The following is a 24,418-nucleotide window of genomic DNA, read 5'->3' on the forward strand; positions in this document are numbered from 1 at the left end:
TAAATACTACACAATTTTCAATAACGGAGTTGAGCATCTGCAGGTTTTGGTAGCTGAGGGGGTAGGTCCTGGAACCAATCCTCTGGGAATACCGAGGAATGACTATACAAATATGCACTGATTTTTAAAACTGAGGGCACAGAATCCATCTCTTTTACTCACTTTCTAACAAAAATAAGCAATGCTTAATGAAGCAGTCTCGCTCCCTCCTTTTTCCCCGCCCGCTCCTCCTCACCATCTCCCTTTCTTCCCTTTAGGTTCCTCCCTGCTTTTCTGTCTTTCCTGATTTCTTCTCTCTCTTGGATATCCATGAACTATCAGCCTCTCTTCCTCTCATCATATTTGTTTCTCTCTTTTATTTTCCAGGTCTTTCTCATGTTCTCTGTCTCTCTTTCTGTCCTCTTTACCTTTGTCTTTCTAACCCCTCTTCTTGTCCTTGGTCCTTTCTCTTGCCTGCTTCTTACAGGGCTGCGCATCACAGCTGTGCTCACTCTCCATGTCCCTTTGGGTGGCTCTACAGAGTGGGATCATTCATCTTTGTATTTGTGGGAATTCTAAGATCAATTCTTTGCAGAGGAGGTCTAACACCTGGTTGCCATCTCATGTATCCCAGGGTGTATGGACAGCAGCCCTGTCCAGGCCTGATGCCTCCCCTTGGGGATCCCTGTGGGGAACTGTCCTCACCTGATTGCATCCTGGAGGAAGTGGGTGAGTGAGAGGTGAGGCCTGCAGCCCAGGAGCTGCCCAGGCAGATGTAGACCCATCTAGGCCTTCTTCCTCTGTGATAGGATCAAATCAGGAACTGGCGGGGGACTCTAGAGTGCTATTAATTTTTTTTCTTTTATGATGTCAGAGCTGAAATGGACTTTAGATTGTTTAAATCAAACTGTGGCAGGAAGATCTGTCAGCCATTCTTTTCCTGCCCTTGCTCCTACTCCCACCACATTCAATCCATTACAAAACTCTGAAATTCCTATTTCTTAATACTTTGGAAGCTGCCTCATTTCCATCCTTCATCTCTTGTCCTTATTCTGAAGCTAATGACTTCTCTCTCCTCACTGAACCTCTGGTCTCCAGATCTACCCTGCTTTCAATCCACATCGCCCCTGGAGAGAACTTTTCCAGAACATGCTTATCAACCAGCAGTGTTCAGGATAAAATCTAAATTCCTAATCAGGTCATTCAAGGCCTTTGTAAATCCCCACTCCCCTGACTTCATCAAGGTGAGTTTCTTGATTCCACCTGATCCCACAGTTCCGGTATGCCTCACTTTTGAGCTACACGTAAGTGCCTCCAAGGAGAGGCACCAGGCCTGGATGGGTCTGCAGTCCATACACCCTGGGATATGTTTGAGGGGCTGCCTATCTTACTCTTCCCAGGGCTAGAAACTGACCAGGACTCAGGAGGAGTTTGTTGACTAAAGGAGCCAGCTAGAATAGGAACATACATCTCCTGGGTCCAGCTAAGGACTCTTTCTACCACACTGTATTTCTGAGCCCTGCTGCTAGTGTGGACAGTGATTCTCAGTGGAGAAATCTTGATCAGTCTACAGAAAGAGGGTCAGGTCCCTTCATTTCCACTGTAGCCCTTAACCCTGGGCCCCCCATCCCTTCCACCATCTCCTTACCTAGAAGGGAGCCCCCACAGAAGGGCTGCCCACTCAGGTGTGACAACATGGCAATCCAGGGTGTGGTACCCTTCTGAGCCGGGCGTCCATTGAAGATCCTGGCCATCAGCTTCCGGGAGAACTTGGGGAGCCCACACACTGCAGCCAAGGAAGGGAGGGACAGATCACACATTGGGCTCCATTTTGCCCTTTGCCAGTTTATCACCCTTTGTTAGGGACCTCTGTTATTTTTTGACCATCCAGCATTCATTGCCCCTTTCAGTGATAGCACCCCAATTTTCCTCTGGAAGCTACTCTTCTTCCATTCTCAGTCCATATATCCTGGGTTAAAATGACTTTACCTCTGGTTCTAGGGGTAGAAATGTGACCCAGACCTGACTAATTAAAGTGCTTCATCTTCTGGTCACAGAAGTTGTTCAGACATGGGAAAGAAAGTCAGGCCAGGCCAATGAAAACCTGACTTGAGAGTTTTGCTGAGTATATTAGAGAAAGAGAAGGCCTTTCTCTGCTGGGTTAAGGCCTATTCTAGCTGGCTAAGCTGCTGGCTAGGAGCCCAGATCTGCCAGCAATTACTTCATGGAGAGTCTGCTGAGAATGATGCTAATGGAGAAAAGTCGAGCTAAAAGATGAGTGAAGCAAAAGCGAGCTTGTATTCTGGTATTCGAGCTCCTTGATCTAACCATACCCGAAGCTTTTCGATATAGACTTTTTAGCTATATGAGCCTATAATTCTCTCTCTCTCTCTCTCTCTCTATCCCAGACCCTCCCTCTCTCTCCCCTCTCTCTGGCTCTTTCTTGCTCTCGCTCTCTTGTTCTCCCCCTGAAGGTGTCTATGTTGTGTTTCTGTCACTTAAAATGAAAGAGACCTGACTAATAAAGAAATTTCATGCCCTGTCCACAGAGATCTCTCCTCCTTGGCGAAGCCCTGCCTCGGGACCTTTGAAGAAACCCCACTCCCGTTTCTCAGCAGGGTCTGCCTGCTCCATACCCTGTTTTCACTGACCTGGATTCACTGACAAAGACACACACAAACTTTACAGCTGAACAGCCCTTGGAGGCCACCTAGTCTATCCCTTTCACCACGCTGCTAAAGAAACTGAGGCCTAGAGAAACAAATTAACTTGCCAAAAGTTATCTGATAAGTTAGTGGCAAGACTTTACTTCTATGTCCCCTGACTTCCGGCTCTGGGCTTTCTCCACTCTGGCCAGCACTACATGACTTCCCTGAGCCCTCATACCTTAAGTCCTGGATCCAGGCAGCCATCTGCCTTCTTCTCTCAGTAACTGTCACCAGGCTGCTGAGTAGGGCTGGGGAAATCTGAGATGAATGTTCTGCAACCTTATTTGCCTCTTCAGCATCTCCCAGCATCAACAATTCTACCTGCTCTCAGCCAGCTGCCCCAAGCTAACCTCCTGTCCCCATTCCCAGAAGATACTCAGAGCTCACCGGGTACGATCTCCCCCAAAGATCCCCCTCTCCATCTGCTTCCTCTGTAAACTTTCTTCTCTTCAGAATTAATTTTGGGCTTTGGATCTCCTCGCTTCCAAACTCTTGGGGACCTGGCTTTGGGGATTCTCACCCCTTTCCTGTATTTTGCATCTCTCCTTTGTTTATGCCTCTAAAATATGGTCAGAGCTTCTCATCCTAAGATCAAACTTCTACTTTCCTTGCTTCCTGTTTATTTCAGTCTCTCTTTCCCTTCCCTTCCACGGTCGAGCTTCTAGAAAGAAGAGTCGACACTCAGTCTCCACATCCTTCCTTTGCCTTTGGAGGCAGAATTGGAAGCACAAAGCTCTGTATACACTTGGAAGTAAAGAGGCCACTTGAAAATTTAATAGATCCACAACCAGAGATGGAGACAGAATGGCCCTGGGCCAATAAATGGAAGTTTAAGAGTGATGTATACATGTATAGATAGATACTATTTGAAATTTAATCTCATGTATTCTTCATCCCTAGGAAGTCTCCTTGCCCTGTGACTCCTCGCTATTGAAACTGGAGCATTATTGTTTTAGGTGAGGCCAGATACAGCTTTGACTTTTGAAAGAGCAAAGCACAAACCAAAGTCTAGAAATACAAACGTTCATTTGAAAGGGTTGTGGTAAAAGACTTGTAGGTTTCAAGGAGCCAAAACCTGGAGAATTGAGCATATACATTTTACTCTAAGCCATAAAGAAGAAGGATGTAAAGGCAGTTTCCTGCCTTAGGAAAAATGATACAAACTTAAGAGAAGACTGGAGAGGGAGGTAGAGAAGGAAGGAAAAGGGAGGGAGGAAGGGAGACATAGAGAAAGGGAGAGAGAGGAGGAAGAGGACGAGGCGAGAGGGAGGGTTAGGGACCTTAAACACCAGCACCTGGTCTGTTCCCTGGCTCCTTTCTCAGGTGGCAGTGATGACGGGGTCCCTGTCCCTGGGGAACACTCAGCCTGGAGGTGTTCCTCCAGACTAGCCTGTGGAACTGTTGACTACTTTTCATCCCTCTTGACACTTTCTCTCCTTGTCTTCTGAAGGACTTCTCTTCCTATGTTTCTGATCTCTGTTTTTATCTCTTCTTTCTCTTCTCTGTGCCTCCCATGCTGGTGTCTCCCTTGTTTGGCCCTCATCCCCAACCCCCCCCTTTTTTTTCCTGCATATATTCAGTAGATAATACAATCTCCTCCCATGCTACCACACCACCTATACCCTGATAGATTTCACATCAGTGTCTCTAATCTGCCTTCTCCTCTGAGATATGCCTTCCTTGCTTCTCCAGCTGGACTGCACATAGACTCTTTGAGCACAGGAAAACTAAGCCCTGGTCTCCACCCCACACCAGCCCTCTCCCCTTTGTGATTACAGATGTCTATTAATGTCTGCATGGGCCTCACTCTTGTTGCCTCCCTTTCCTGAAACCTCATATTCAATAAGCCACTAAATCAGTAAAAAGTCACCAGGAGAAGCAGAGAGTAATGTGTCTCCTCCATTCTATGTCACAGTCTGCTCTCTCCATATAACCTCATGACACCTCAGTGTCTCGATATGTCACAACGTACAGTCTGAATATCTAGAGGAAAGTAAAAATCCAAAATATAATACAACACGATACATGATAACTCTCGAAAGCAGTTACATATAAAATATGAAACATAATTTAGGATTCTTTTAGTTCTCAGTAGCGTAAAAAGCATGACATTTTCATTACGATGCAGTCTCCAAACAAAGGCACAGCAAGAACGTATCCCATGGAGAGCTCTCACTAATAGGTTAGTCTGTACAGCCCCACAGTCTGCACCTGCACCAAGCCCTGCTGAATACACTGCTTAAATGTTTTTACTCTCCCCCCTCCTCCGACATCTGCACTGTCACAGCCTAGGTCTGGTGGGTTTTTGCCATCTCTCTAGAATCATTACAGTAGCTTCTCAGCTGCTCTCCCTCGCCCAGTCCCCTCTCCGCCCCTAACCCCACTTTCCACACCATGCTACGCATCCTCAGACCTGCCGATTCAGAATTTCCTAGGCATGAGACCAAAGAATCTGTATTTCTAGCAAGAATACCAGGTAATTCTGATATACCCCCAAATTAGACAAGCACGACGTACAGGACAGAGTGCAGACAGTACGGCTCTTAAGATTCTTTCCACTCTCCCTTAATTCATTGCTCCCGCTCCACTCACCGCATGCTTTCCTGCTTGATCTTTGTCCACTCTGCTTCTCCCCTCCATCTCCCAGTGCAAACTTTCTGCAAAGCTCTCCAGATCCCCTTCAGCTGTATGGATTTCTTGCTTTTTTAAGTTCCCATAATACTGCAGTCTCCATTCCTCTGATGACATTTATCTCCTTTTGTCTGTGTGACACCTAGGTGCACAGAATCTTGCCTTGCATGCTAGTTTGAGCTCTTTGAAGGCAAGGACTTGAATAGCAGGCAGTGCAATGCAATGAAGGAATATGGGCCTCTGAGAGGGCACATGTCAATAACCAACCCCATTCCCCATCACTCCTTCTTAGATGATGTCTACACGACAAAAACTACTTTTTCTGTGATGGGAGAAGTTTTGGCTTAATGGGGGTGGTGGGGCAGTTTCTCTTTAAAGAGTCGAAACAAAACAAACATCAACAATAACCAAATCCTCAGATGAAGTCTGTTGATTATCCACAGAGGGTTTATTTCCACTTTAGACCCCTGACAGGAGAAACAGTGCAGAGGCACCTTACAGAGTAGTGAAGCATGTGATATAAAATATACAATGTACAGCATTCTCTATATGCACCATTCATAGACATAGGAGTGTAGTTTCATGAACCGATTAGAAAAGTGGACACTTCCCAATTATTCTCTTGGACTCCCTTCTCAGGGGCTTCTGTGGCTGTTTTTCATGGATGGAGAATCCCAGGAGAGCAAGCTCTGGGAGAAGGAGGACCATCAGCCCCATGAGCGCCAGGGACAGGCTGCTGGCAGTCGGAGTGTTGGAGCTGGAAGGACCCTGAGAGGGATCTAGTACCTTCCTTTTACAGATGGAGAAACTGAAGCCCAGAGAGGGAAAGTGATTAGTCAAAGGTTATACTGCCACTTGCGGGCAGAGCTGGGGCTAGAGCCCAAGACTCCTGGCTCTGTCTCTTCTCACCGACCTTTCGCGGGCAAGTCTCTGCTTCCCTGGAAGCTGGAGGAGTTCATCCCTCTGAACATCCATGCTGGGTGAATTCTCTGAAGAGCTCAGACTGTGGGTACCCTGGGCAGCCTGGTGGGAGCAGGTCGCTCCAAACATTCTGGGCCCAACTTTTTTTCCATTTTCCTGCCCAGAAGTACAGCAGGGCACAGTGTGGGCCTTCTCTTTTTCCAAATGATCCAGATGAGTCTTTATGCCTGGGGCTGGGGCTCAGGCAGTCTTTTCCGATGACATATTTCAAGGCTAGAAGGTTGCTTCAGGCTTGTCTGGAATGGCAGGTGTGGTCTCACCGGGCTGTCAGCTGGTATTTGAGAGGGCCCAAATGACGTGTCTCTGAGTTGACAATATGAATTTAACAGGGTTGGGGAGCCTCCCACTGCTACTCTCCCACCCCCCGCCCCCAGTCACCCAAACCTTCCCAGCTTTCTCTTTGTCCTTTGAAATCCCTTGAACAGGCAACATAAGGGTTAAGGCTTGGATTGCAAGAAGATTTTGGGCAGGGCTTACATGAGGACGGAGGGGCTTTGGAGGTATGACCCCTATCTCCCCAAACCTGAGTGGTTTTCTCCTAGAGGAGGGACTAGACTTGTCTGTGCCAAGAAGGACAGAGTTGGGAAAATATCTAAACTCAGATTTCAACTCAACGTAAGGAAACGTTTTCTAAAAATCAGGCCCGGTGACACCAACAGTGGGTTTGATAAGTGAATAGGAGTGAATAATGTCAGTGGGGTAAAGTGGTCCTGGAGAGGAGTGCTAGGACTGGCCTGGGCATCCAGCTCCCTTGTGTTGCTGAAGACAGTGAGGCCTGGAGATGGGGAGGGACTGTCCCGGGGCCATGGACTCAGGTCTCTTGTGTGGAGACTTTGTCCTGTGCCACACTGCTGTCTCTCACGGTCCTTGGCTGTCTCAGGAGGATGGGAGCAGCATGTTCCGTTCCATTAGTCTGGTGAATAACATGGAGTGTGCCGTCGGAAGTGTGTGGTCAGCCTAATTCAGCTGGGGCAGGGCAGGCAGGCCCTCAGGAGGCCAGCCAGCTCACCGCTCTACCTGGAGCTCCCCCAGGCCTTGTGGGGAGCCCATCTGCTCCCACACCCAGTCCACATAGTTGGAGACCTTTGTGTAGACTCCATAGACCTGCTTGCTGCCACATTCTTCAGGGCCCCCCCAGGACACCAGGCCTTGGGCCACCCAGCTCTGGCTTGAGTCATCAAGGATGACAAAGGCCCCACCACTATCTCCAAGGCATGTGTCCTTGCCACCCTCATAGTAGCCAGCACAGAACATGTTCTCTGTGACGCTATAGTTGCCCAGGCGGGACTCGTAGCTGGTTTTGCACTCGGCGTGTGGCACCACGGGTAACTTGACATACTGTAGGACATCTGACAACGTCCGTGTGCCACTGCTGATGATCTCGTCCACCGTCACGTTAGGATTGGAGATGCCCCAGCCAGCCACCAGGCCCAGCATGTGGGGTGCTGGGCCTTCAGGCTCGGGCCTTGGCAGGCAGATGGGCATGACATGGGGTCCCAGTGGCACAGGCTCCTGCAGCTGTACCAGAGCTATGTCGTGGTTGTAGTTCTGGATGTTGAAGTCTGGATGGAGCACCACTTGGGCAGCTGAGCTGTTGGCTGCTCCTGATTTGTCCCGTATGTCATGCAGGCCCAGGTAGACAGTGATATGCTCCTTGGAGACCGGTGTCACTGTGTTGTCTCTGCGCTGGGAGCGGAGCACGTGGGCTGCTGTGAGGATCCAGGACTCAGAAAGCAGGGCCCCGCTCCCAAACCACTTGTCGTTTGGCACCCTGGAGGTGTCCTCCACCACTATCAGGGCCTGCCATGGGAAGAGGCCGGGCTCAGCATTTCGGCCCCCGATGATTCGCTTGACCAGGTTTGGCAGAGAGCGGGAGGGCTGACCACACACTGTAAGGAGAAGGAGGGAGTGGGGACAAGAGACAGAGACTGGTCAGGTCAGCCATGTGAGAAGAGCCACTAAGAGAAATACACATCTCACCCACTGTAGATTATGCCACTTCGGGACCCTACTCTACATCACAGGGCCACACGAGCCTGGGAGAGCTCTGTGTGGGTCATTTTTGGCCTAAGTCTTTCTAGTCTGGCCTTCTGTAGCCAGGGCCATCTATGAACCAGGCCATTTCATGTATGGATCTTCACCACCTTGAAGCATTTCTAGCCAGGATCACTTTTGGCCTGGACCATGTCGAGCCTGGCCTGTCTTTAACCGTGATCACCTTTCCCCGTTTTTCTCTAGCAAGGCATCTCATATCCCAGAAGTAGTCCAAACTGTGGGTACTTAGAAAACTTTTGAAAACCATAGGTCATGGGCTTTGAGAGATGGAAGGAATTAAAGACTGCCTAGCAGGTTACAGCAAACAGTGGACTGGGAGCCAACATACCTGAGGCCTTGACCTGGCTTTTCTCTCTTATGTTCTGTGTGACTCTAGGTAAATAAATTTCCCTCTCTGGGGAAATTTGATCTGCTAAATGGGGCAGTTGATCAAGATGATCTCCAAGGATTCTTCAAATTCCAAATTCCTTAGATTTTTATTTCATTTGCTTTGGTCATTTTATATATAAGTAAAACTCCAGAGATTAAGTGACCTGCCCAAGGTCGCATGGCTATTAAGGTAAGTATCAGGGACTTAACTAGATTCTAAGATCAATGTCTCATCTTGCATCCCATAATGCCTCATTACATGTAAAGGTTGTGGTCATGGGCTCTCTAACCTTTTCTTCTCTAGCATAAAGAACTCATGTTATGAATGAACACCTAAGGCATCTAAGGTTAGGGAAAGGTGGCATAATCTACAAGCAATGATGCATGGGCCCTGCTCTGAGCCACCCATCATTGCACCCAGGAACCCTGTAGTACCTTCAGGGGAAGAAGAAAGGTCTGATCAAACTTCATTCCACTGAGTTGTACCCTGAGCATGCACATGCACCACCAGCCTCCTGCAGCCAAACACCTTTGGCTCATGAGCAGAGGGTCTTCAGTATCAGCCCCACCCCACTGGCTAAGAGAAATTTCACATGGGCTCTTCCCAGCCTACTTTTCAGGCCTGGGAGGAAAGCCTGGTTATGAGCATGGGCCTCCTCTTGGTTGCAAATGGCCAGGCTACTCTCCTTGGCCCTGAAAACTATCAACAATCCTTTAAAGAGAAAAGATCATTTGAGTTTTCTTGGCAAACATTAGGCTTTCAGCAAACTAATGCCTTTCAGATGCTCTTCTTCTTGATGCCAAATGCTTCCTTACATGAGCCTGAGGCACCCTGTCATTCATCCCAGGCCAGATGTGAGATGACCTTTGCTAACTCTCTGTGGTCTGGCCTGTCAGAGTTAAAGACAAGACTCCCAATTCTAAGCAGCAGCCTACAAGGTGACATCTCAAGGCAAACATATGATTAGCCCTGCACAACTTATCTAGTGCTGAAAGGCCCTCATCTGGTGAGGGATGTGCCTGCGGCTTAGTCCATGGTCACAACAAAGCCAGTGCCGAATGGTGCCTTTTTCTGACCAAGGTGCCAGTGGCATACCCCAGCTCACAGAATGTCAGAGTTGGGGAATCTTGGAGAACAGCTAATTTATGGATGGAGAAAATGAGGCTCAGAGAAGGCAAGCGACATACTCAAAGTCATTAGTGGCAGAGCCAGAAGTAGAGCTCATATCTTCTGACTCTAGTGTAACTTTCTCCACTAAAATTTATCTTCTTGCTATGCTATTGTCCTTCCAATAAGTTGAATAATGCAACAAGCTGTTAAGAAGATTCATGGAAATGGGGCATTTTTTTTTTTTTTGGTGGATACCATTTTATATTTAGTTTTTCTTGGGACAAAGGAATATTCTTGAAATACTATAGCTTCAGCTGTGCTGAAGTCAGACTTGGGCTCTAGAAGACTGGAGGTACTGAGGGAGGGCTCTTAAAACAAAAATGTGATATTCTAGAACTCTGGGTTTATGACAATGGCTTAAAATATAATCAGAATCAAGAATGGCTCAGCATTGCTTCTGTTAACATCATAGTCTTTGATTCACCTTCGAGCTCTGTGCCCAACTTTCTGTGGGTAGCCTTGGACAAACTGTTATACCTCATTGATCCTTAGTTTTCTCAAATAAAATAAGGGGCAAATAATAGTTGCTTAACAGTTTCCTTGGAAAGGCAGATATTATGATGCTCAATGAAATGGCTTTCTCCATTCTGGCTTGCTTCTGGGTTTCAATCTCAATATTTTAGAAGGATATAATTTTGATATCTCTGGCCTGGTCCAATGATAAACCATCATTCTGCCCAATACGGCTGTTAAAATAATTTCATGACTTATTGTATCCAAGTTGCTTTGTATAAATATAGACGATGATGACCATTAAAAATTGTAGCATGTCATGGATCACATGGTTCTGCTTCCTTACTCCTGAGGTATGGATTCCTAGTCCCAGAGAGGTGATATTACTTACCAAAGACCACAATTAGGAAATGACAACATAAGGATGAAGACCTAGTCCCCTGACTTCCAGTTCAGTGCTTCTTCCCCTTCCAGAGGTTGCAATATGGCTGCCCAGGATGGAATCCACCTGCAGTGTTGTTTTCTTTGGCCCACATAGTATTTTAGAAAAATGGGGATTTGACCTTCCAGTTTATCACAACTCTACCATTCTCCATCTTTTCCGAGCCTTCGCCAGCTGTGCCCTTGAGTGTTATCCTGGCTAAGCCTAAATGAGATGATGGTGATCAGCAGAATGTGGGTGGTTGACCTTTCCTCTGTTCCACCTGCTCATGAGTTCTTTCTTAGGCATAAGGCCCTTCTAGGTGAAGTCTTTCTAACCAGTCTTCATCCCTCCACTCCTCGACAACCAATGACTTGCTCCTTCTCTGAGATTCCACGGTTCCTGTGATAGGCAGAACTGATTCCCAAATACTGACACTTTCTTCAGTTCTTAAGGATAATGGTAGATGACTCAATAGCCTTTCCCTTTTAATGTCTAATCTAACATCTAGAAGCCTACTAAGTGATACTGAGGGTTACTAAAATGTACTAGTCAAATAATGCACTATCTCAGCTTATCCAACACTCTAGTTCAGTAAAATACAAATGCCACCCAACACTCAACCATACTGTGAAGCTCCTACAGTTCAAGCAAACACACAGACAGAATTGGTACTGCTCTTCAATGCTATCTTGAATGATTGTATCTTTCAATTACTGCTATTCTTGTTTTTTTTAAAGTGTAAATTTCTGTATGGAGAATAATAAATTTAATTTTGCGAGGTTATTTGTTTAACCCTACAGTGTGCACTTAGGGATGTAATATTCTAATAAGTTGATTTGAATATATATATGCACTGTGATTGCAATGCAAATCATCCATACTTTTAATGCTCACGCAAATATCCACAAAATATTCCCTAAATCTGTATGCACAGTGATACTCCCTGTTACTGAAAATCTGTTTTCATTTTAAAGTGGAGTCATTAGGGGAGCCATGGAGATGCAGTAGTCAGTAAGATTCGTGCATATTGCTCTTTGAAAGAACTTCTTACTCTGTCCTGTAGTTATTGGTCTGATGTTGTTCATTTCCTCTATAGCACAGTGAGTGCTTGAGGACAGAGTGCCCACTTTCTTGATTTTCCTGACACACACAAACTGTGTGGGATGAAAAGCCTGGTGCAAAGGGAGCAGAAATGTAGAGGGAGGAGACAGAAAGGCTCCTAATGTGATAGAACAGGTGAATATAGAGATTGGTTGGTTTGAAAAGATGTGAGGTGGGCTTCTCTGACCTTTGACCCTCTGAAGACATTTCTTAAAAAACAATCAAAGTATCATGCCTCCCACTCCATGCTCCATTTACAGCTAGAACACCTGCTGCCCGAAGGCCTTTGATGGGAGACCTTGAACAGAGAACTTGATGGTGAGGTACCTGGCAGGCAGGTGGGTTGGTTTCTCCCCAGTACTTCATTCATCCAGACTCCTTGGGCAGAACAGGTATATATACCTGGGAGAGTGAGGAAAGGTTGGAGAAAAAGGAGAAAATGATTGATTCATAGCATTTGGAAAATAGATCTGGGTTCTTAATTCTTCTATTGGGGATCATTGTAAGTCTTCCAAGTCATCTTCCTGATGCCATTCCCTTTCTGCAACCTGAAGTCTCTTTCTAAAATGAGATTCTATGTCCCTCCTTTGCTCAGTGTCACCAGTAGCTTCCCCCATTGCCTTCGAAAAGAACCACCACATACTTCAGCATGGTGTCCAAGGCTCTGTGCAATCTGACTCCTGCCTGTCTGAGGGCTGCTTCCTCCCAGCCAGGCCCTGCTCAGCCCCTGGCAGGAACTTCCCATTATTCCACAGGCCTCGGTTTACCCGATGCTCTGTGGCACATTGCCCTTCTTTCCCTTCTCCACTTAACAAACTCTTTAATGAACCACATTCACGTCTAGCATCTTATTTAAGTCCTACAGTAGCTCTGTATATCACTGCTCCCTTTTTGAAGCGGGAAATTAGAGAATTTTCTTGGTGCTAGTCTGCAGCAGAGGCAGAACCAGTTGGACTTCCCATCTCCCTAAGGGGTCCTTCTCTGCAGGAGGCTGTGAATGTGTTTTGTATAGGTATCAGGGTACCAGGTTGCCTAACTCTTGGGGTACAGGCCTGAGCCGGGGAGAGGCAAAGCTTATCTCCAAGTGTTTTTCCTTCCAATTATTCTCAAACTGTGTCCAACTGACTGGGTGTTTCAGCCCCCAGCCCAATCTTGAGACCCAAAGAATGCGAGGGGTCTGGTTTAGCATGCAGGGCTCACCTGTTATATTGTGGAACATCTTGTAGAAGGGCTGCTGGCAGGAGTATCTGATCTCAGATTTGTATGTGGTGAGGTTATTACTGGTGGAGAAGGTGACCAGCCCATGTTTCAGTTCTGCTGGGGCTCCACAGTCTGCAACTGAGAGAGAAGAGAGTGAGACTCCTCAATGACCCTTTGCTCTTCTTCTTGGGACCATCTGATGGGTCTGTCTCATACAGATGTACAGTTTTTGTACTGCACAGAACTTTCGTAAGCAATGTGATAGTCTGTGAGAATGATGCCCCAGGGATTGTGGAGGGCACAGCCTGTGCAGTCACCAGGGGCCCTGCTTTTGAGATCTCTCCCACCTACTGTGTGGTTAACTCACCTGGCCTGCTGTCAGTTTCAGGGCAAGGGCAGGTCTGCTGAGATTTAAGCAGACCCATCTCTTCCCCACCAGGGCCCTTTCCTTGACTTCCAGTTCTATTGTGCAATCCTCTTAGCCTCTTCTGCCCAAGCGTGAAGCCTGTGGCTCTGCAAGAAAATTCTGGCTGACATGAACCAAAGAATATTCAGTTCTTCCAGACCCAACCACATTCTGAGTAAGAGCCATTAATGTGCTCACATTGGAACTTAACAAAAAACAAAAACAAAGCAAAACAAAACAAAACAAAACAAAAAGAGACTTAACTACACAAGTACACAGTCCCACCCTGCTGGCTTTCCGCAGGCACAGAAGTCAGGAGGTGGGGTTGGGGCGGACCGACTTTTAGTCTTCATCTGCTCATTTTTTCTACTTGTTGGTGGCTAGACTTTGGGATGAACTGTAGGATAAGACCAAAGATCCCAGATCCTAAGAGAAGGTTTTAGGAGAAATTGCCAGTCCAGCCAGGTCTTAGGGAGTTGCCCTCACTGACAGAGCCCAGTACAATCTGCCAGGAGCCAGGTCAAAGGCTGAGGAGTCTCTTCATGGGTCTCCATTAGGGGGTGGTGTGCTTGCTTCTAAGGAAATCCTATGCCAGAGCTGAAGAATCTTAGAGGAATCCTAAAACTTCACAGTTAGAAAGGAACCGTAAGGCAGGCAATCTAGAATATCATCTTTACAGATGAATCCAGAGAGGAGACTTGACTGATCTAAGGTCATAGAGTGAGTTATAGTCAGAGAACTAGATCTGACCTTAAACTCAGTGTTTTTTTTTTTTTTTTTTTTTAAGTAAACTAAACTGACAGTTTTTAAAGATGTTTTCTAGTTAAAACAGCCTACAATCGATATTAGCTGGGTAATGGTAGATATTAGCTGTCAATCTTCTGATAATTTCAGAGGACTGCATTCTAAGTATCTGGTAGAATTTCTAGTTTCCCTCTTCTGAATTTTACCTGCTTACCTTGGGTAACAGAGAGGGGGCAATTTACCCCTGAGATACTCTTCAAATATCTGATTTTTAACTTTAGAAGTTCAAATTCATCTATTTGATTGAGCAAAGAGCTATCTAACTCGAAATATAGCTAATCGAAGGCCCTCCAGGATGGACCAGAGTTCAGGTGAAGAATGAGAGTAAATGTTGGTCTCTCCTGCCCATGAGGAAGGCAAAAGCCAGGAGAACTGGTGAGTATTTTGTCCTGGCCTCCAGCTCCCTGGACAAATCATTCCCATTTGTTTTGATCACTCAAAGTAGACATACTCTCTACTCTCTGAGGAAAGCATATGAAGGTCAACATTAGGGCAACAGGAGGTGATAATATTGATTATTTAAAGCTATCATCAGTTTTAAATGTATTTCCCAACTGAGTCTCAAAGCAGATTTTTTTTCCTTTTTTAGGACATGCAATCGATTGGTGTCTGGACCTTGACATTACTCGACTCCCTTAACCTTGGTTTAGCAGTTCATTTTGTTTAAAGTAGCTTCAAGAACTGATATCCAGTTCCAGGTGGAGGAATTTCAGAGTTGGTCTAAGACATGGTTAGATTGTCAGGCACTGAGAGCCTATTACGTGGCCAATAGTGGCAGGGAGAGATTTTCTGGGTTGAAGGCCTGCTTTCATATCACTCCAGAGAAGTAACTTTGCCCACTGATAAAGCTGGTCCTACAACCACATAAAGGAGGTGATAGTGGAAAATAGAGGTCACTTCAGCTTGGGTAGAGCAAGCAGGGAAGGGGTGCACCTTCTCCCCAAGTCTACAGTGGCAGGCAAAGAGCCATGTCTCTGTGGCCTGCAGACAACTTCCCTTTTTGAGGGGTCTTGAGCCTGATACAAAGAGGTTATATCCAGACCCTGCTGCCTTAGCTAGTCTACCTTCTTTGCTTCGGGAAGAGTTTTATCCTTTTCTCTAAAGCTTCCTCTGGTCACTTCCACACTATGGAATTAAAGAGCCCATCTCTTTCTCATTCCCTTGGCCTCCCTTTCTCATTATTCTCTGGGATGGGATGTACCATGTCCTGTCTCCATGGTCACCTCTTGCTGTCATTTATTTTCCTTCAGACACATCATTTTTGACCCGCTGTCTTAAGCATGCTTAGCCATAATCCACGGGCTTCCTAGAGAACCCACAGTTGGCTCGGCCTGGCGTTCAAGCCCCAGAGACTGGCCCACCTTCCCACCCAGCCTCCTCCTCTTCCTTCTTCTCAGTGCACTTATATGCCCCAGCACCACAGACCCTTGCCTGCGCCTCCCTGTCACCTACTGCTTTCCCTACATGGGAAACGCTGTGTCCATGCTCTGGTCACCCTCGAGGACTTGGTCGAATAATTCTTCTTCTTAAAAGCTTTTTCTCATTCTTCCAACCAGATAGAACTGTTTCCAATTTCTCCTTGTGATGCCCTTTATTTATTGATCTTGCTCAGATCTATGCATCCTGTGTTGCTTGGTATTGCAATTATTCGAGTCCATATCAAACCTTCTGCCTGAATTATGATCCCCTCTGTCACACCCAGTACACTATCCATTATATTTTCTGGGCTTAAAAATATTGATTCAACTGATCTTTGTATTTAGTGACCATCCCATGTCCTTTCTCGGGGTACCTCTGCTGTAGGATGGCACCATAGTCCCCAGATTGCTCCCTGTTCACCCTTGCAGGATTCTGCCCTCCCCAGAATTTGTCACAAATAGACTGAAGAGCCATAATGCAATGCAGGGCTTCTCTGATACATGTGCCCAGATTTTGTTCAGGCTGAGCAGAGATTTCCAGCATATGGGCTTTCTTTATCACTGTTTATGATCCAGTGATGTCCCACAGCACTAGAGCTGAGGATTGCTGCTTTCAAGTGTGATACCTATCTTTTGAAAACCTTTAATCAATGAATTTTCAGAAATGCAAAACTTGTAAGCCCCAGAGGAAGGAACGTCCAATAATGGCATCTCAGCCCAGTGTTAGTTATAGGTGGAAAGGAAACTTTTGAGCATAAAGATAAGGTCTTTAAAAATCCATGCTATATAAGTTATTCTTAGTTTTACCCACTCACAGTTATTAAGAAAGTAGCAACAAATAAAAATATTAAAGTCATAAAGTCACAGGCATTCTGGCCCATTCGAACTTGGAGTGTGGATTGCATTAGAAACCAGGGCTCACTTTGACCTGGTCAATTTAAGGCCATATGAATGTATATTAAATCTTGTGTCTCTAGGACCAAAGTTATTATTTTTTTTTTTCCGAGAAGAGTACAGTCCACTTAGAAATGCTAAAAAAAAAAAAAAAAAACCAACAAAAAAAACCAAAAAACATTGTCTTTTCATTATTTTCCATAGTAATGTTTGAATAATGGGCGAACTCTCAAAAGGAGAATTGTTTTCATACACACAGGAGTTTTAACTGCTTAAGACTGTGTTGCCTTGTTCAGCGTCCACTCTAATCCGCACAGAAATGAGAAATGGAGTGTTGGCAGGGTGGGGGAGGGGTGGGGTAGCTCTAGGACCCCGGGTCTTGTGAGTGATCCATTCCTGGATGTCTGCACTGTGTGGGGTCCCGTCATTCACTCTGTCACTTGCTCTGACTGGAGTTTGCTCTCCACATCCATTTCAGTTTCTGCCACCATGGTGAAGATCAAAGAGGGGTCAGAGGGTACAGAGAAAGAAAGCAGAGAGAAGAAGGGAGACAGAAGAGAAGAGAAAAATTAGCAAGCAAAGCAGAAACGGTTTATGCAGGAAATACAGAAATCACTCCACCAAAATTGATTAAGAATGCACAGTTTAGGTACAGCCAGTGTGAAAGACAGTTTGGGATTACAGAATTTGTACCATTCTGAGAATTTGCATAGTCATAAATCCTAGCTCATGAGAATTATAACATTCTTCCCCTAGAGAGAGCTTTGCATTCATCTAATCCAAACCCTTGTTTGACAGATGGCATTCAGAGTGGAGCAGTATTTGTCCTGAGTCACTACAGCGAGGTGGAGGCAGGGCCAGGACAACCACCTGTAATTTCCACATCCTATTCCAGTTCAAGTTTGCTCATAGCACATACACATTTCCTGTTTGTTCCCAACTCCTTTCTCCCCAATCCCTGGGGACTCTCAACTTCTTAGTCTTGTTCATCTTTGCATCTCCCCTAGGACTCCACACATGTCTGGGACAGAGATGCTCAGTAAATACCTACTTAGTGAACGAGACTAGATGCCAGGTGTGTCTGAACAGGGACTTCTATTGCCCTAATCCGGGCTGTGCTGAGAGAACCAGGTCGTATTAGGGTGAAAAAAAGATTCCTCTTTTTTTTGACACAAAATGACAAGCATCCTTTTGTATACTAATACAAGTCAAATAAAAGGGTATCATTAAATATAGTAGTGCCTCACTCTGTCAACGCCACTATTATAATAAAACGTGTGTGTATTTCATCAGGGAAAAAATTTATTAATGTTCTTATTTTTCAAAAGTGTAAATGAGAGAAGCCAAACCTCTTCCCAGTGAGGGGTTTGGGTGAGGGGAAGAAATAAGTTTTCATTTAATCCTGGTGCTCTATTGGTATGACATGTACATGAATGCAGTTTGTCCTCAGAACAATCAATACAGGAAAATGAGGCCAAAAGAGTTTGAGTAAATTGCTTAGGGACCTTCAACTGGTTGAGTCTGGCTTTGAATATAGAACTTCCTGACTCCAAAGCCACCTCCTGTCCTCTACACCCCACTTCCTCCTCTACCTCCTCCTTCTGAATAATCCCTTGCTTTGGGCAGAACTTGGGAACAGCACTACACATGAGCCACGTGTTGGAGGAGGTGGTAGATGTGTCTGCCAGCTTTGAGTTCCTCCATGTCTGGACCTCATCTTTCCCATCTGAATTCTCTACACAGACCTCTGCACAGGCAACCAGTAAAAGTTCGCTGAAACTTTTTGTTGAAGCCGTAAAATGTCCCCCCTTTTCCCACACGGGGCTCTGACTCGAGCCACATCATCACATAACAAAAGGAAAATTAAAAACAAGTACAGTCTGCTCCAAAGTTCTGCCTGGGATTTGCCTCAAGAGAGCCCCACCCTGACAATGTCCCCTTAGAGCCGTGGGAGTGGGCCTGCCTGCCCACGGGATCCAAACCGTTCAGGAGAAGGGAAGAGGACACCACTTCGAAGTGTACATAAAGTTGTGAACTAGGGGTGGGCGAGACCAATTCACATTCTTGACATCTCACCTCTCCATGCTAAAGTAAATCCTCCTTCCTTCCCTCCCTCTTTTTCCTACCCTTTCTGTCACCATTCCTTCTCTCGTCACTGTTGCCACATATGACTTTCCTAAAATTTTGGTCCTTACAACTCTTGCACTGAAATAGCCTAGGTAGGGGGAGAGGAGGAGGTGGCTGGCAATCTATTTTTACGAAGCTCATTGGGTGATTTATATGGACTACATTCTGTCAAACCACCAGGATATATTCTAGAATAGTCCAAATTCTTTTATTTTATAGTTTAGGAGAGGATCTTGCCCATGGTCACGGGAAGAGAAGGGGGAGTTAGGAACAAAGCCAAGGCAAGAACTCTGGGTCCCAAGAGCCATACAGAGCTGTTTTCTCTGTTTACACATGTCCACTGTGTTGACCCCCACAGCCCTAAAGCATGAGCTGTCCCAGAAAACTTTGTGAATATGGCTGAAGGCCACGCAGAGACTGGCAAGGTAACTGGGCACTGGGGCCAAAATAGTTTCATGGATTAGCAATTGCCAGAGCTAGTTTCAAACTTGGAAACATGCTATTCCTTTAGCAAGTTTGGCAACCTTTCTGCAGGCAGAAGTAAAATTAGTATTTAGAAAGTAAACTAGGACCCACAAGGAGTTTCTTTTGGAATCCTAATGTCTTATTGCTGAAAGAAACATTAATAGCCTTCCTGTCCAACCCTCATGTGTCTGTGGAATGCCCGCCCCCATTCCTCTTAAAGTGAACTTGCCAAGCTGTCACTCTTGTGTGGTCTCTGCTTGGATTCCATCAGTGCTGGGTAGCTCATTATCTTTATAATCAACCAATTTTGTTTTCTTACTTTTACAGGTGGGAATCTTGTTACTCCACATCCCATCCTTCAGACACTCGATCTGGAATGTGTCCATCTCCACGTCATCCTAGGAAGAAACATAAAGAGTATGGGAAGAAGGAAGAAGGGTGGGGTTGGTGGTTGTTTTCCAGTAAAACCAGCTCAGACTCCAAACCTGGGTGTCCTCCATTGAGATTTTCCAACTATGGGCCTCCAAGGGCAGGCACGCTTGAAGATAAGGGAAAGATAGATGCTGAATTCACATTCCCTGGTCACAGCCTGGCGAGAGGGAAGGGCTGGGTGCAAGAAGGGTTTTTGGCAGCTGTCTCTAAAGGGAAAGCTATACCCTTGACTCCCTTTTCAGAGCAGGGGCTCTCAAATCTGAGTGTCGGCTTCGCTGAGGGCTTTTGCATAGACTGCTGGGCCCCATCCCCAGAGTTTCTAATTCAGTGGGTCTGACCTGGGGACCAAGCCTTTGCATTTCTATCAAGTGAGGTGATGCCCTGGTAGAGACCGACCTTGGAGAACCATTCCTTGAGAACAGAGGTCCTCTAGTTTGGTTCACATCAGACTCACCTAGGCAACATAACAGAAAAACCAATCACTGAGCCCCACCCCAGAGATTCATATTTAATTGATCTCAGGTGGGGCCTGGAAGGTGCTTTTGTTTTTTAAGTGAAGCAGGTGATTTCTAGGAAAATCACTGTTTCAGAGGGAGGGAGAATGAGCAGTGCCAGTTGCTTTCCATCCCAGCCTGATGAACTTTGTTAAGGTTGTTTATCCTAATTGTAGGGCTGCATAAATCTAGATTTTTGAAATTCAAACCAGCCCACACTCTGATAAAAGACTTTAGTATCACTTCCAGAAGTGAAACAAATGCTTTGAATTTTCAGAAGACTGGAATTTCTGGTGCACTTTGAAGGTTTATGGGGAAGTTGGGAAATAGTGTGGTGGGACCATGACAAATTCTGTAAGCCCATCTGCCCTGGGAGGTTCTGGAGAATTTCTCTGGCCTAGTTAGTGGCTCTGGCTCCCAAGCAGGACCCTGTACCTTCAGCACTTTGTAGCCTTTGTCACAGCTCACGAGCACCTGGTCTTTGAAGAAATACTTGTCTTGCAAGGGCTCAATTTTCCCATGGACAGGAGGCTGTAGCCCTGGGCACTCGTTCCCTGGTGGGGAGCAGTGAAAGAACAGCAGATGAGAAAACAAGGAAAAGCCTCACCATGAGCGGCCAGTCTCGAGAATGCAAGGCCTAATAAAGGTGGAAGAACCACAGCACTGAGTATGAGCGGCCTGGACCTACTGGGTCCTGAAGAAGACTTATTCTGGATCCTTGAACAGAACATTTTCCAACTGGGACCTCTATTTCCTCATTTGTAAAATGAATTAGTTGGCCAAATAATTTCATCAAAACTCAGGGTTGGAAAGCATATTAAATGTCATTGGATACAACCCTTGTCTGGTGCTTTTTTTTTTTCTTTTAACATCTTCCCTAGTAGACATCAAACATCTATTTGCATTCCTATAGTGACAGGGAGCTCAGTACCTCCCGAACCTATCTTTCACGCCAGACTCATCTGATTAAAGGAACACTGTTTTCAGAGTCAACTGAAATTTATACCATTGTAATTTTTACTCACTGGGTGTAGTTTGCCCTCTTAGGGAACTCAGGGTGACTTCAATCTCTCTTTCTTCCCAAGACTATTCCTCAAAGTGTTAGATTGATCATATGCTTCTGTGCCTCTCTTTAAAAGGCTAAATCAGATAGGATTCCCAGGCCCGGACCTATCCCTGACATTTTTTCCTGGACAAACTCTCTTTTGTTAATATTCTCTTTACTTCTCACCATTGAATTTGATAACACAGGCCAGGCCCGGATATTGGAGTCTCTACTGGCTTAGTCATGCCCAGCTATGGTCTTGTCACTGACATCTACCCTCTTCTTCCTCAAGTCACTGCAGACCCCTCAGATCAAATGACTCTATCAGGATTTGGGCTGAGACTGGCTGCCTTGGGGTACTGGGGAAGAAAGACTACGGGCTTTGCCAGTCTGAGGGGGGGAAGACAAGGAGGCAAACTGCCATAATGAAACATTTTGAATTACAGGGCCACACCCAAATTCCTGCCTCAGACTTGGACAGAGCTGGAGCTAGAAAGGTCCTCTCCAGACCCAATGAATCACAGTGCGAAGGGGTGTCATTTAGGAAACATTTTTTTTTTTTTAATCTCCCAATGTGATTCTGAAGTATAGGAAGTTTTAAAAATGACATCTAGTCCAAATTCGCCATCATTGCTGCCTTTCATCCCATTTTACAGATAGGAAACTGAGTTAGAAAAGAGAATGTGCCTTGGTCTCCAACTACTCAGTGGCAGGACTGGGAGTCTCATCACAACCCCAAAGGAGACCCAGGCCTGCACCCCCTCATCCTTCAGCCACTGCCCCATGAGGGCTGAACACAGCGACCCAGTGTGACTGAGGAGGGGAGAGGTCGGTACCTGTCGCCTTGTATGAGAGCCTCCAGCCCCGATTCTCGCCTGAGTTGTCACTGCGGAACAGGATCTGGATGCTATGGGTCTGGGTATTGATGGGTTCTGGGGCTTTCTCTCCACAGAAGGGTCCCAAAAGTTTTGAACCAGCTTTAATCTGTGAGGGGCAAGATGGAGAAAAAGAGGGTCACTCACATCAGAGCACTGGTGGCTGCTGCAGGGACCACCTCAACACTGCATCTGGGGTTTTCTGGAATACTCCGTGAGAACCCATGGTATTCACTGACATTTCTAGTGGGCTTTACCATTCACCAAATGATTCCATCTCCACTCTCCTATTTACAATTTACAATGGCCTAGAAGTGGGCAAGGCAGGCTAACAATCCTCTGCTTAAAGATGAACATATAACTCAGAAAGGGGCAGAGCCCTATCCAGGTGCACAGGAGAGAAAAGGCCTCTGCTCTGAAAGAACCTGCAGTTTAGTCAGGGGAGTCTGACAATAAATAATAAACAAAATAATTACAAGCTGTGGTAAGGGTTATTAAAAATAACCAAGATGATACACATATAATATCAATATATACTTTAAATATTTATGATTTATATAGTAAAATCTATGTAACCTATATAATTCATCGTTAATGTGATAACTTTAAATAGGTGGTCAGGAAAGGCCTCTTTGAGGAGGTGACATTGGATTTGAGACATGTAGGATTAGTAGGAGCTTATCATTGGAGGAAGAGAGAATACTTTCCAGGCAGAGAAAACAGCACATGTAAAAGTCAAGGCCAAAAGTGGGAAAGAACCTGGAAAGTATTAAGAACAGGAATGACGACAGTGTGGCTGGAACAGAGGGAGTGCCATGGCACGAGATTGGAAAGGCGGGCAAGGGCCACATTGTGTTGAGGAATTTATGTGTAACCTTGATCTAATCTGACTTTTATAAAGATCAGCCTGGATGCTGTAGGAGAACAGACCTTGTAGGGCAGGAGAAGAAGAAAGAAAACCAATTAGGTTTTCCAGTTGACCAGAAGATGATGAGGTTGGACAAGATAGAGGAAGTGGGCTGGAGAGAAGAGAATGGGCACTATTAGCTGATCCAGATTTTCCAACTCTCAGTCCTGGGTCCTTCCTATACTTTTTTCCTTTCAACTCTTTTCCTTCCAGGACTCCTTAATCCTCATTTGGTGACTTCTACAATCTTGGGTAATATCTTCATCTTATCACCTTTACTGTGGAGAGGTGGGAAAAAGTAAAGTCCCAAGAGGTTAAGTATCTGGACAAGGCTCACAGTAGAGCTCCTGGGAAACCATGTGTGGTAGGCAGGATTCTAAGATGGTTCCTATGACCTTCACCTCTGGTGTTACTTCATGATAATGTTATGTTACATGGCAAAAGAGATTCTGCAGGTGGCCAAGAGGGTTGTTTTGGGTCAGGGAAGATCTCTAGACTGGATCTGATTAAACTGGTGGATGTTATTTTAAATAATTACTTGTTGGGAAAGCAAACTGCTTGGCCCCCTATCCTGGAAGAAGGTAGAAGGCAAGAATATTAATTTTCTCAATTCAGCAAGATTTTTCAGCATCCCTAGGGCAAAGGTCCATTGCAGGCTTACCTTGATGTAGTCATAAGGGCAGGGCACCTCTGGATGGTCCTCGATGTCGAAAATATCCTCAAACTGCAGGCTGATCACAAAACCCTCCTCTAGTTCGATCACATAGAAGCATTCAGAGCTCTTAGGGTAAGGGTTGGGGAAATCTGGGCTGGTGATCACACCGGTCCTCTGAGTAAAGAGATTGTCTTGGCATTCCACTGTGGGAAACATACCAAAACAAAGTTACACACCACACCATGGCCACAGAAACTCCTCTCTTATTTGTTATTGTATGATTTCTCAGTAGTTCCAAGAGGCAAGCAGGAAAGGAATCATTATTCCCATTTCACAAATGAGGAAACTGAAGTTCAATGAGGGGAAGTGATTTATTCAAGGTCACACATGTAGTAATTTGCAGAGTCAAGACTCAAAGGCAGTTAAGTGTGATAAGCCTGCTCATCAGATTCGCTGGCATTGGTGGGGGCCGGAGGGGGACTGAGATGGGAAGGCTTTAAGACAGAGTGTTGTGGCGGGGGGAAGTCTGAACCTCTTTTGTCCTGCTTTTCCCTCATCTTAGAACTCCATCAGGTGTCTGCTCAAAGCCTGCCCTGATCCCTCATCTAACACAGTACCCTCATGCACACCCTCGCTCTCTGGCCCCGGCCTCGCTTTGTTTTCCTTTATGCTATTGGCCATAACTTACCATCATATAATACTTGTGAATTCTCTTCCCCACATTTGACTGCAAGTCCTCTGAGCTCAAAGATTCTGCCTTGTGCCCATTGCATTTGCTTCACCAAGTAGCCAGGGGCTTAGGATCCTGGCCATGGTTTAGTCCT

General features: G+C 45.7%; 1 protein-coding gene across 4 annotated transcripts in view; it reads right to left on the reverse strand.

Moving 5' to 3' along the window:
• MASP1 (MBL associated serine protease 1) overlaps positions 1–24,418 on the reverse strand; it is a 65,880-nt gene that overhangs the window by 10,723 nt on the left and 30,739 nt on the right. For 2 of the 4 annotated variants that reach the window (XM_039850556.1, XM_039850554.1), the window contains 7 exons: positions 23,601–23,797; positions 21,994–22,141; positions 20,548–20,666; positions 19,506–19,584; positions 13,073–13,210; positions 12,200–12,274; positions 5,744–8,188 (listed from right to left, as the gene is read on the reverse strand). In XM_039850556.1, coding sequence (XP_039706490.1) covers positions 7,305–8,188; positions 12,200–12,274; positions 13,073–13,210; positions 19,506–19,584; positions 20,548–20,666; positions 21,994–22,141; positions 23,601–23,797 — 1,640 coding nt within the window. In that variant the 3' untranslated portion in view covers positions 5,744–7,304. Of the gene's footprint in view, positions 1–1,627; positions 1,766–5,743; positions 8,189–12,199; positions 12,275–13,072; positions 13,211–16,756; positions 17,076–19,505; positions 19,585–20,547; positions 20,667–21,993; positions 22,142–23,600; positions 23,798–24,418 lie in introns of those variants that run through there. The other 2 variants (XM_039850555.1, XM_039850558.1) reach the window with 2 other exon arrangements.

The sequence above is a fragment of the Pteropus medius genome, unplaced genomic scaffold (genome assembly GCF_902729225.1).
Source record: "Pteropus medius unplaced genomic scaffold, Ma_sr-lr_union100, whole genome shotgun sequence".
NCBI classification, from domain to species: Eukaryota; Metazoa; Chordata; class Mammalia; order Chiroptera; family Pteropodidae; genus Pteropus; species Pteropus medius.